At 54.8% G+C, this 12,142-nt stretch overlaps 1 protein-coding gene across 1 annotated transcript in view; it reads right to left on the bottom strand.

Moving 5' to 3' along the window:
• KIAA0226 (KIAA0226 ortholog) overlaps nt 1–8,685 on the bottom strand; it is a 16,583-nt gene extending 7,898 nt beyond the window's left edge. The window contains exons 1-11 of the mRNA XM_010178753.1: nt 8,542–8,685; nt 6,943–7,026; nt 5,918–6,077; nt 5,642–5,748; nt 5,014–5,154; nt 4,642–4,798; nt 3,873–4,421; nt 1,392–1,487; nt 1,106–1,221; nt 498–702; nt 56–157 (exon numbers count right to left, since the gene is read on the bottom strand). Coding sequence (XP_010177055.1) covers nt 56–157; nt 498–702; nt 1,106–1,221; nt 1,392–1,487; nt 3,873–4,421; nt 4,642–4,798; nt 5,014–5,154; nt 5,642–5,748; nt 5,918–6,077; nt 6,943–7,026; nt 8,542–8,580 — 1,756 coding nt within the window. The 5' untranslated portion in view covers nt 8,581–8,685. The remainder of the gene's footprint in view (nt 1–55; nt 158–497; nt 703–1,105; nt 1,222–1,391; nt 1,488–3,872; nt 4,422–4,641; nt 4,799–5,013; nt 5,155–5,641; nt 5,749–5,917; nt 6,078–6,942; nt 7,027–8,541) is intronic.
• Nucleotides 8,686–12,142: the final 3,457 nt, after the last annotated feature.

The following is a 12,142-nucleotide window of genomic DNA, read 5'->3' as shown; positions in this document are numbered from 1 at the left end:
CACCAAGGAGAAGCCTGTGTCTATGCAAGAAGCCAGCGCAGCCATTCTCTCTTACCTCGGATCTCGTACTCTTCCACATCCTCCGCGGAGCCGGAGTCAGAGAGACGCATGGAGCCGTGCGAGCTGAACTGGGACCCGCTGTCTGTCGCCATGAGACCTGGGAGAAACGCAACACGGCCAGGGTCATCAGTGGAAGCGCTCTGAAGGGTCACTAACAGCTAAGGGAGAAGTTGACAGCCCAGTATTGCCAGGGCAGAGAGGAATGGAGGTCAAGGATGGAAAACACTGTGGGTTCAAAATTAAATTACACTGCATAACTCAGTGTTATCAATGTACAGTATGAGTCCCGTTATGGTCTTCACTAGCAGCAGAGTTTCACAAATCTCTGCAACACTTTGGCAACAATACGATTGTTTCCCACAAACAGGCAGGAAGGACAGGCCACGGACAGAAAACCCACATCCCACCAGCCGATGAGCCCAAAAGACATCACCCACTGTCTGAGCCCATCTCCTGGCAGGCAGGGAACAGCTGCCGGGTACGGATCTGCTGGCGCCGAATGCGAATCTTTTGTTTAAGCTCCTGGATCTCCTTGTCGCTGTCTTCCTCTTCCTCCTCCTCCAGCTGCCGGCTCATCATGTTGCATTTCATCAGCTCAATGGCAGCGATCAGGGACTCAGAGATGCTGAAGTGGGCATTCTCCTGCAAGGCAAGAGCAAAAGCACTCAAGGCTCTACCATGGAGAAACAAGAAAGACTTGGCAAAATCTTGTTCCCCACCTGTGACGGCAAAGAGCTTATTACTCACAGAGGGTGGGAGATAGACCTTAATCCCTGCCAACCGCAAAACAAGGGGTATCCTATGAAGAGGATGTGCAACACATCTGCTCTGGGGAGTCAGCACATGCCTCTGAGGAGCCCTCACATGTTGCAAAGCTGCATGGGCAGATCCTGGCTGCCAGACACCACTAAAGAACTCAACACAGAAGATCTGTGCACAGCTCTACAGTGAGAAATACGATGGGATCTTCTTCCCCATGGAGGGAAGTATCACTGAACCTGCAGTAAGATACATGCACACAAGCTGCTGCTGCTGCCTCCCTCACCTTCTCCAGATCTGCACAACTGCCGAAGTCCTGCTCGGAGAGGTAGCTGATGAGGGACTGCCCTTCTGAGGGTCTTCTGAACATCCCCTCTCCTGAGCTCAGGTACTGCCCAGAGTCTAGAAAAGCAAGAGACAAACATGAGGGAGGGACCTGCTGCTATCCCCACACTAAGGAGCCCTGCTAGTGCCCAACCAACTTCCCACAAGCAGGTGCCAGAAGCTGAGGCCACCGCAGCCGTTGGAGGAGCCTGACCAGGAGCAAGCGTCCCTGCTGTGGCTGTACTTACCATACTCCATGTAGAGGGAGCTGGGGGTGCTCAGTTCACTGCTCTGGGTGGAAGCAGAGACAGGCCCTCTCCCTCCACCCGAATCACCATGGGACTCTGGAAGGGAAGGTGACACCAGGCACACATCAGTATTCTGGAGGCAATCCAGCCATCACACAGGGTGAAATGGAAGGGGCTCAGCATCACACAGGCAGGTACAAACAGATGGGAAACAAGGAGGGACACCTTCTGCTCGGCTGGCCCGCTCCATGCCACAGCTGAGGGCAAGCTTGGGAGGGGACAAAGCTAGAGGGGTACTTCAGGAAGAGAGAAGAAGAGAAGCTCATGAGAGCCATGGAGCAGTCCAGTCCTGAGCCTTCCTCTCTTTACCACCTAGCAGAGGCAGGGGACAGCCTCCAGCAAGCACCTCTGCCAGCCCCGTGCTCCTGCTGGAGCATCTCCAAGGGAAGAGTTATCCCATAGGGCACAGAGTCATGAGACAGGGGGAAACCTGAGCAGCCAAGGGATCTGTGGGGCTCCCAGCCCTGCAAAGCAGCTTGGACAACAGTGAAAGAGTCATCTGAAGGGCACACTCCTGCTCAATGAGAAGCCAGGGCTCCCCAGAGTCCGGGCTGCAGCGCTCAAGGTGACCTCCGCAGGGCAGGGCTCTGCCCCATGCATGCACCATGGTGCAGCTCCGTGCTGGGCTGAGCCGGTGGGGACTGCCAGGAGCAGACCGAGACCAACAACAACTGGTGCTGTACGGAGAGCCACGGTCCCGGGGAGGGCCCGGCTGGGTGTTGGAGGACTGCTGAAGGAGACCGAAAACACCCCAGCTGGAGCAGGACAGAAGCACAGACATGGGGCAAGTGCTGGCTGACACCCTGAGCACAAGAGAAGGGCAGCCCTGCCTTCTCCACCTCTTTGCTCCCAGCTTTGTGCCATAACCCTGATGGGACTGGAGACTCCCAAGCCCACCAGCACCTCCCTGTCAAGATCATGAAGTAGCAGCCACCAGGATGGGGCCTGGGACAAGGTGACACGGGAGATCCCTTGGGGTGGGAAGCTGTAGCTTGGCAGGGTCTCCCACAGTCACCTCAACCCCGCTGAAAACCACTATGGAAACCACCAGCCATGTGCAACAGAGCCTACTGCTGCAGGGCAAAGCAAGGCAGTGCCCAGCAACCTCTGCTGGAGCAGGACACGGGGCTGGACACATCTTTTCAGATGCCCAACACTTCCAGGAAGTGCCTTCCCAGTTGCAGAGCCCTCAGCACCCAGATGTGAGCAAGACAAACACGGTACTGCTGCTGTTAAACAGATGCAAAAGAAAACAGCCCTTTTTCTTCGAGCTGCTAACACTTTCTGTGTGTGGAGCTGAGGAACAGCAGCACCCCAGCACCTCCACTTGGAGGGAAACCTGTCCTGAGCCCATGGCTGCCTGAGGCACGGCTGAACTCAGCCAACACCAAACCTCCCTGTGCTGCAGATCCACTTAAATGAAAGGAAAAATAAGATGCTCAAGCCCACATGTGCCTAACTGCTAGCCCTTATTCACTAGGTGAGAGATGAAACCTCTCCTGGCTCCTGAGGCTGAGGGGTAGAGGGGAGGGCAGGGGACACAGCTCAGGGACTCGGTGGCCAGGGCTCCCTAATGCCATGCAGAGGAGCTGGGTGCCCTTCTGAGTCTGGTCCACTGCTCCGGAAAACCATGCTGGGATCTTCATCCAGGTCGCATGCATAAACCTGACCATTCAAAGCACCAAGCGGGACGCAAGGAAGAAGAATTTTTTGGTTTTGGAATGGACACTGATGGGATGATGGAAACCCTGAACTTGATGCAATGATCACTAATGAAGGCTGTTATGCTGGCTCCCAAACCTGCCACTGGATCTTCTATTATAATGGTGATATCCCTGAGGCCTCCTGGGCAGACAGAGGAGGAGGAGAGCAGCGTTAAGGGAGAGAAAACAGAGACAGACTTGTTACTGCTCAGCAAGGACCTCCCACAAAGACAGCACTAGTGGGCTTTTTTTTTTGCTCCTACAAATTGGTTGTCCCCTCACATCCCAGTACCCACCCCCTGCATGCATTCACCCATTGAAGAGCACAGGAAGGCCCAGCAGGTTACCAGTAGGATGACATCCTACCAGTAGGACGAGCCCAAGCCACAGCCCAGTTATCCACCATGGCCCAGTTGGGCAATGCTGTGGGGAAGCAAGACAGCTTCAGCCACAGCATTGCTGCCATTTCCTAAGTTTTTGGTAAAAGCTGCCAATATCAATTCACAGACTGGCCCAAGGCATTCTGGGAAGCAAGATGTCAGCCCAGCACTCCAGTGCAGAGTGGTAAAGCTAAGGGCAAAGACCAAATTTCCCAACCGTTCACCTACTGCTCCCCTTGCCAACCAGATCCATGGAGTCAAAGGGGCAGCCAGCGGCAGCCTCCCAGCACCAAAGGCTTCCACACCTCAAAGGCATCCCAAAAAACCTGTCCCATTACCGTGAAACTTTCCCGAATTCACATTGGTGTCTGAGTGTGACCGCACGTGGCTCTTCTTGAGGATGCCCTGTGGAGCTGACGACTGTCCCTCTGAGAAGCTGGACCGGCGCAACAGGCTCAGGCCCCTGCTTGCACCCATGCTTGCCCCCTGCTCCCCCTGGGATGAGACAGAGTCCAGCTTCTGGGAGCTGCTGGAGGAGAAGAGTTTGGAGCTGCTGCTCTTGGTGCTGCTGGTGCTGGCGCTGCTGCACGCCCGGCCTCGGCGCCCCAAATTTCCGATGGCCAGGTACTCAGGCCCATCATTAGCATCGCTCTGAGGATCATCCTGACTCCCCGTCCAAGTGTCCTCGTTCTGGCTGGTGGTGCTAGAGCTCATCTCACTGGCTGGAGAGAAAGGGTCTTTGGGCGAGGGGAGGTGGAAGCGGGTGACAGAGCCGGGCTGCTCCAGAGGGGACCTGCCCTCACTGAAGGAGGAGGATCGGCTGGATGAGCAGCGCTCCTGGGGCTGGCTGGAGCTGGAGCTGACAGAGGAGCTGGCTGTTCTCCTGTCTGGACAGAGGCAGGAGCAGGATGTCACACACCCTGGTACAAGCAGACCACCTTAAGGCAATAACCTTATGGCTACATACCCACACATCCACCCACTATGGGCAAAAGCCAAGGATCTCCCTCCCAGCGTGGGCAGAGATCTTCTTGCACTCATCCAAGAGCAGAAAAAAAGGCAGTCTTTTCCAAGTCTATCCTGAGCTCCCCAGCCCACCCTGGTTACCTGAGAGGCCAGAGGAGGCTGGATGGTGGAGGCTGGAGAAGGACCCAAAGCAGCGCTGCTGCGCGCAACCTGCAGCGGGGACGTACGGGGACGCAGGGAGGGCAGTCAGGCTCTGACTCTTGGTCACCGGAGTCGGATCGTCACTCTTCCTGGTAAGCTGAAGAGAGGAGGCATCATTAATAAATCAGCATTTATGGGGCTACATATTAAAGGAGCAGCAACGGAAAGGAATCGACCTGCAAGGACCTGGTCACTGACCGAAAAGATGGGGCAGCCCTGGGGGTAGGAGTACGGGGAGGGAAAAATGGCACAGTGCAGAAGGGAAGGGGCTCGTTGTTCGCAGCTACACGGCAGCTCCTGTCGGGAAATTACCAGGCCTTCAGAGAAATGATCCAGGCAGCCCAGTGCCCCAGGCAGACGGCTCTGGTGTCCTTCAGCGTCATGGTCACACATCTCTCTTGTCCCAGCAGAAGGACCCAATGTGCACAGGGATGGCAGTGACGTGCCGGCCAGCTGAAAGAACACAGCCCCCATTTAATGACGTCTCATTAATTGCCTTCCCATGGGGAGCTCTGTGCAAAGAAAGCAGCCACTGTTCCCCTTCTCTGCAGAGGGGGCAGCTGGCACGGGGGTGGACAGGGGGGTCACTGGTGTCACCAGCAGGAGTGGGCACCCAAGGTGCCACCCATTCCCTCAGACGGTGGCTGTCCCTCATGAGAAGGCAGCTCTGCCTGCTGGCCCCGAAGCCTGGAGCTGTTGGAGATGTCCTGGAGGTGCCTCTTACAAGGAACCAGTTGTCAGGTCCTCATACTGAAATCCTTCATGCCAGCCAGAAGCGAGGTACCTCACTGCAGCCATCTCCCCACCCTAAACCTTGCCAGGCTCATGCAGGCAGCACAGGGACCAGTTCACCGCTCTGAACAAGACCTCACACAAGCAGCCGCAGCCAACTGGTGCCTGGAGAGAGCCAGATGGAAAAGCCAGGACCTCATCAACTCACCATGGAGGTGTCGATCTGAGCCAGAAGCCTGGGGTTGTTCTGTTCAACAGCCTCCAGGCACTGCAGCATGGCCGTGACGTGGGCGTCACTGAGCAGGAAGGCAGTGTCTGGGGAGAGAAAGCTGCTTTTTGGGGGGGTCTCTTGCACCCACGTGGTTTGACAGCACCAGTTGCTCACAGGCAAACCACCTTTTCCGCTCTCCCCCCTCACTCCCATGTGTCTTAGAAGCGCCACCAGCTGGATATTTTCTTAATAAGAAGGAAAAGCACCGTTTACCTGCGTAGAATTTCCGGATGTACTGTCGGTTCCCCAGGAGCGGTCTCAGCTGTGCCGACAGGCAGTGGCACTGCAGGCTGTGCTGCAGCCACAGCTGCGCAATGGCCTGGTCCCCAGGGGCCTCCGGGTCGGGCTGGCCGCTCTCCTGCAGGCTGATGAACTGGAAAGGGATGCCAGGCACAGGTTAAGGCACACAGAGGCAAGCAGGGGTTGTTCCAACACAGGTTCCCCTGATAGCAGCACTGGTCACTGTCAGTGGGAAGGGCGGGACGTCCTAGCAGCTCCCCAGCAACCAGGGAGACACAAAAGCACCAGGGAGGAGCCACGCTTCAAAGGTCAGCGAGTGACCAAAGTCCCCCGACAGCCACCAGCGCTGTGAGCTTCTCCTGCTCCCACCCATGTGCCTCACCTCTGACCTGGAAAGACCCTGCACTCCCAAATCCATCCTGACCCTGGTGGTGACGGTCATGTTCTTGCTGACACATTAAGTGGGGAAGGTGACAGCTAAAACACCTGAGCTGCTGCAGCTTGAGGAGCTGGACAGGAGTCACGCTGCAGGATGCAAACAGGGCCCATCAGTGGTCAACCCCCAGCACCCATCCATGGTGGGGACCACGGATGTTGGCACAGGGCAGTCAAGAGCATCCTCGTGTGCCAGCAGCCAGCACAAGCCAGGAACGGGAGAACCAAAAGCATGGTGAAGACACAACCCTGAAACGGGACAGCCCAGACCTTTAGGGATTTGCACAGACGCACAGATCACCTCTGTGCACAAAGCGCTGCTTGTGCCAGTTCCCTTGGTGATGCTCACTGCACCCGGCCGAACCGAGCTGGAGATCGGCCTGGGAGAAATAAGCAGCCGATTGTCTTGGCCCAAGCCAAGCCGAGTCCCCAGGACGTGGTTTGTACACAAACACAGAGCTGCTTCAGCCTCCACAAGCCGTGGAGCCGCTTTACCCACATCAGGCCAGCAGCCAAGGCGCCGCTATCCCACCAGTGAGGCTCGCAGCCCCAGCAGAACCCACCTTCTCCAGGTGATGAGCAGAGCTGGGGCTCAGCCAGCGAATGTCCTTCACAAACTGCCAGTAATCCTTCTGCCTGCAGCACACCTGCATGGGACAGGCACGGTTAGACACCACCTCCCAATTCCCAGTTAAATGACAATATTCCCCATTAGCCCCATGCTACCGTGGGAGGACAGTCCCTGACCCTAGCAAAAGAGGCCAGAAAACAGGCAGAGGAAAAACAGCACTGCTGTACAGAGGAAAAACAACGCAAACGTGTAACAGTTTTGTAGCTCAAGGGATGAAGTGACCTCTCAGCTGAGTTATCTTTTTCTTAGTTATTCTTCCCGTTAAAGAGGAACTGCAGCAAAGTTGCTGTTTTCCTCACCACCCCATTGGGTGTAACACAGCCCCAAAATGTTTCTCTTCACCAAAAGGCTGATTTTTATTTTTTTTTTCCTTCCACCTCTGTTTCCTCTTTCACAGCTGTCAGAGGAATGGGTTCTGTCTTGCGGTTTATTTGTTTGGGGGGGTGGTTTGGGTTTTTTTAAGACTAGAGAACTAACATGGCAATTTTAATCCTCTAGATTGAGTCGAGGTTTTCTGGACAAGTAAATAAAATTCACTCAAAAGTTTAAGAATCTCTCACTCTAGTTCTCTTAACATGTACATATGGATTTTTTCACCTTTTTAAAGTTTATTCCCAGTTGTAGGAAAAAAAGTTGATGAGAAAATAACAAGTAAAAGGAAGTGTTTTGCTGGAGCACCTATGAGAAAACCTCTGTTAAGACGTTGTGTTTTTACAGTCCTCCCTTTGCAGCTGTCTTGGCTTGATCAGTGCCACACGTGCTCAAGTAGGGGAGATACTTCTAAGTAAAAGAGCTGCCTTTACCCATATCGAGGAAGGCAACACACCATGCTCCTGCCCCTGGATCCCTGCTGGCCTGTCCAAGCCACCTGGGGCTCCTCTGAATTGCTCTCTGGGTGGCAGAGCCACCACAGGAAGCCTTCCCCCAGGCATACCCTGCAGAATCGCTCCAACTTTCCACTATAAATTAACTGTGGCGGTAATTGCAGGCCTCTGCACACAAATGGGAAAGAGAAATTCTTCCAGGCAGCCGTGGAGGGGGGAACAGCAACTGTAAAGCACGAGAGCCCGGAAAGAGAGATCTCATTCATGCAGAGCAGATTCAGCTGCCAGTTCCCGTTATTAACACAGCTAACCAGAAACAGTAAAGACGTGAGGTTTCTCTTGCCAGCCCTCGCTGGGAACTTGTCCGAGTGGACACGATACCCGGGCTGACTCATTGCAAATGCAACTTCAGCACTTCGCTGCAGTAGGAAGAAAGAAGAGAGGAGCTGGTCTCAGCGTAGGGGGCACAGGTGCTTTAGAGAAACCACATCAAAGGGGGATGAGACAGAAAGAACACATGCCTGGGTCCCTCTGACAACCTCAGCGCTTGCCAGGCAAGCTCAGTTCCTGCTTCGATAACTTCCCGTGATGCTACAAGCGTTGTAAGCACCGAAGCAAGCCACAGCAGACAGGACCGTCCCAGCTGCTCATGACAGGCACTAACACTGCTGCAGACGGACAGCGGTGCTGGCAGGACACAGCCCTACCTTGTCATGGATGAGCCCGTGGTAGAGGATGCTGTGCATGTCCCTGCAGAGCCGCTCCAAGCCGCCATACTTGGACCAGACATTCGGGTTGCTGGTGGACACCAAGCCTTCCACGGTGGTCTTCAGGTTCCCAAGCAGCTTCCAGTGCTCCTTCCTGCAGAGAGACAAAGCATCAGACATACAGCAAGAGGAGCTTCACAACAGGACCATGCTCACACGCTCTTCATGAGGTCTCTCCAGGGAAATAAACCTCACCACTTTCATCCTGACAGCACAAGAGCTCTAAAACAGAGCTGCAAGGCATAAAGAAGTCTGTATATGTTTATGATGTACTTATGACTAACAACCACGGTCAGGACTTTATCTCAGGAGACTGAAGAAGCAAGCATGAGGATAAGCATGAATAATAAGCAGCTTCCTGAAGGAGATTGGACTTGGGGAGACACAGAAAACTGATCCAGCCAAATTTTCCCATCCTATCCTGAGAGATGCAGATGCTCTTTGACCAGGGACCAGCAGTGCCATCCCAGCATCCACGGATGCCCAGGTGCAAAGAGTATCTGCAGCCACAGAGCTCAAAACTCCACCAGCTCCTTGCCAAGACATTTGTAACAGTCAGAGTTGGGAAACGCAAGTGAAAGCTCAGCCACGCTGTTGATCTCCCAAGCGAGTGAGTCAGGGAAACTCCCTCCTGTGCTATATCGTGCTATAAAAAGCCAGCGATGTGCGCAGGGATGTGGGAGTAGGACACGCAGAGTCGTGCCTTACCAAACGACCTGTCCCACTAAAGGAGGAGCTGTGCATCTCTCCAGAGGTAGGAAACCAGGATCCAACAGACTGGAGTCACAGCTCCCTCCTAGCACAGGGTTAAGCAATCCAGGAACAAAATAACCTCAAAATGTTAAAAAACTGAATGCAGAGGCACAAAAGAAACAAGCAGTGCAATTAAAGCACCTTTGCAGAGGTGATGCAGAAGCTACCAGAAGTCAATTAAATCCTGGTAAGACATTAAGGATCCCATGGGGCTTGCTGGCCCAAAGCAGCTCGCAAGCTGGGTGCAGAAGACCCTACAGACAAAAAATGCAGCTGTTTCTGGTCTAGAACATGGTGTGTGCTGAAAAACACAGCGACACAAGGCTGAGGAAATGGAAACCCATGGTGTTGGCCACAGGTGGCAAGGAAGTCGAGAGACAGCACAGCCGACCACATTTCAGCTTGAGCTGGGCTTGTGGGTTTAACCCTGAATTAGCGGGAGGGTTTGCTCCCCTCCCATTGACAGAGCCTGAGCAGGGAGGGATGGCAAAAGCCTGGGTCCCAGCTGCCCTCAAGTTCCCCATTGCAGCAGGCGTTTGGAGCAATATTACGAAATCTGCTTGGGATTTTTTACTGAATAAAGAGAATTCTCCTTTGCTTGTTCTAAGGAAAGCCTGAGATGGGGTAAGGCCGATCCATATCGCAGCACAAAAACATCCCGACTTACAGGAAGGGCAAAGTAAGCAACACATCCCAGAGGGGTCACAGTACACGAGCAGAGCTTCCCCTGCGAGGACCACACGTGCCTCTGCTCTCAGGCTCCAGCAGAGCCCAGAAGGGCTGAGGGTGTTTGCAGGGGCCACAACTGGTGAGACCTCAGCCACGTCCCTCCCTTCCTTCAAGATGACCTCTGATCCAGCCTCGAATTTTAACCACGCTCAGCCCAGGTGCTGGGTCTCCTTCCTTTACCACCACAAACTCTGTCTTCAGGTACAGCGACATCAACCCACAGTCAGGAACTGTCCCAGATATAACTGAAGCTTTTGGACTGTGGTGATAAATAAAGCCTCGGAGCATGAAATGGCTTAATGCCGCTGACAGTAACGACAGGGAAACGCTGCCTGTGCTCCCAAGGCTTTCTCAGCCCCTCGACACCAGCGAGAATAGGAACTTCTCTAGTCCAAGCCAGCAAAGGTGACTCACAGCAGGGGCAGGGAGCCACGCTGCTGACTCAGGTGGACTTCTTTATTTCAAATAAAACCCATCCTTAGTTACTTTCCAAAACAGAATCACACAGGTAGCTTGTACTCAAAAAACACAAAGCTTGTCTTTCTTGTAAACAACATCTGCTGTGTGTTTCCCCGTAAGCCATCCAGCAATGAACCCTGTCCTCTACCTGGAGGATCCTCTCGATCCTTCTTAGCACACTAAAGAGGTCAGGCTGAGGATGCTGAGGTCGCAGAGGGACATCTGCCAGATCTCCAAGGACATTCGCCGGCTGTCGGTTCCTCCTGCAGATTCTGAAGGCGCCGCCTGCTCCCGCCTTGCTGTTCCTGGGTCTCCCAGACAACCGGCAGCCCCTTCCCAGAAAAGGAATTAAAGGAAAGGCTTCATGCGATTCATCGGCAGCCGTGGGGAGCGGCTGACGAGGCAGAGGAAGGCAGGAGAGCTCTGCTAGCCCTGCAGCACCCAGTCTAGGGGAGCCAAGCAGGCTGGTTGGGAAACCGAAACACAGGGCTGCTTGCACCGGTACTAAAATTGGGGGTGCAACCATAAAAGGCTTGCCCAGCAAAGGCAGCCCAGAGCTGCTGAAAACAGGGATTAAGGGTGTGTTTTAGCTTTCTCATCCTGGCAAAGCCTCCCACAACCTGTGGACGGGGAATCCAGTGGGCAGCTCCTCGCTACCCAAATTGCCGCTCTGCTCCCCCCAGCGCTGTTGCACCCCTCACACCACCCGTCACGGCCACCATCTCCAGCGAAATGGCACCTCACCGGGAATTAAAATGCAAAACCATCTGCACAGAGGACAAGGAGGCCACGCATGGCCCAGGCCGGGATCCTCCCTGGTGCACCAGTGACAGCCAAGAGAGCAAACAGCCCAGCAGTGTGCCAGCAGCGGAGGGAACGATGCCCTCCTCGTCCCCAGGGGAGCACTGGGGGTGGCACCACGTCAGCCCTGTCAGTCACACGACGGCAGAGCCTGCACTTGCAAAGGTAAGAAAATGCATAAATATGTGTCTGGAAAGAAAGAGCAGTGAATGCAACCAATTCCTTTTGCCTTCCTGAACCTGACAGGTCCAAAGCTTTCGTTGAAGGGGGAGAACGGCTCGAACCGTGCAAATCGAAAGGCAGCACAGCCCCGAGCTGCAGCTTTAAAAGCACAGGGAGCATTTTCCCGGTTGATATCGTGAGTAGGAACAGAGCGTCTGGCTGAGCCCCACAGATAAGGAGCCCTGCTCTCCAGATCCAGTTTTGGCTGCTCCCTCCTCCCCAGCCAACGCTCCCGTTCCCCCTCACCTGCCCCACGCTTCTGAGCAAAACCGAAGTGTGAGGCCAAGGCTGAAGACGAGCAACAACCTGAAGCAAGCAGGACTTGTCACCAGCACACCTCCGGGCAGCAACCTCCGCCGCTTTTATAAATGCTCATGAGAAAAACCGTGCCTAAAGCAGAAATGAAGGCCACAAAGGCGATGCCACCGCAGCTCGTCCACTGTCACCGCCCCCCACGGCTTCTCAGCACCTCGAAGGGGCGACGCCGCCGCCTGCCAGGAGGGCGAGCAGGCGGGACCCAGGAGCACCGCCCGACAGAGCCACCGGGGTGGCATCGCGGTGTCCGGGCGGGACGGCT

Source organism: Mesitornis unicolor, unplaced genomic scaffold, assembly GCF_000695765.1.
Source record: "Mesitornis unicolor isolate BGI_N332 unplaced genomic scaffold, ASM69576v1 scaffold29302, whole genome shotgun sequence".
NCBI classification, from domain to species: domain Eukaryota; kingdom Metazoa; phylum Chordata; class Aves; order Mesitornithiformes; family Mesitornithidae; genus Mesitornis; species Mesitornis unicolor.
Note: the sequence above shows the minus strand (reverse complement) of the source record. Positions and strands in the feature narration are given on the sequence as shown.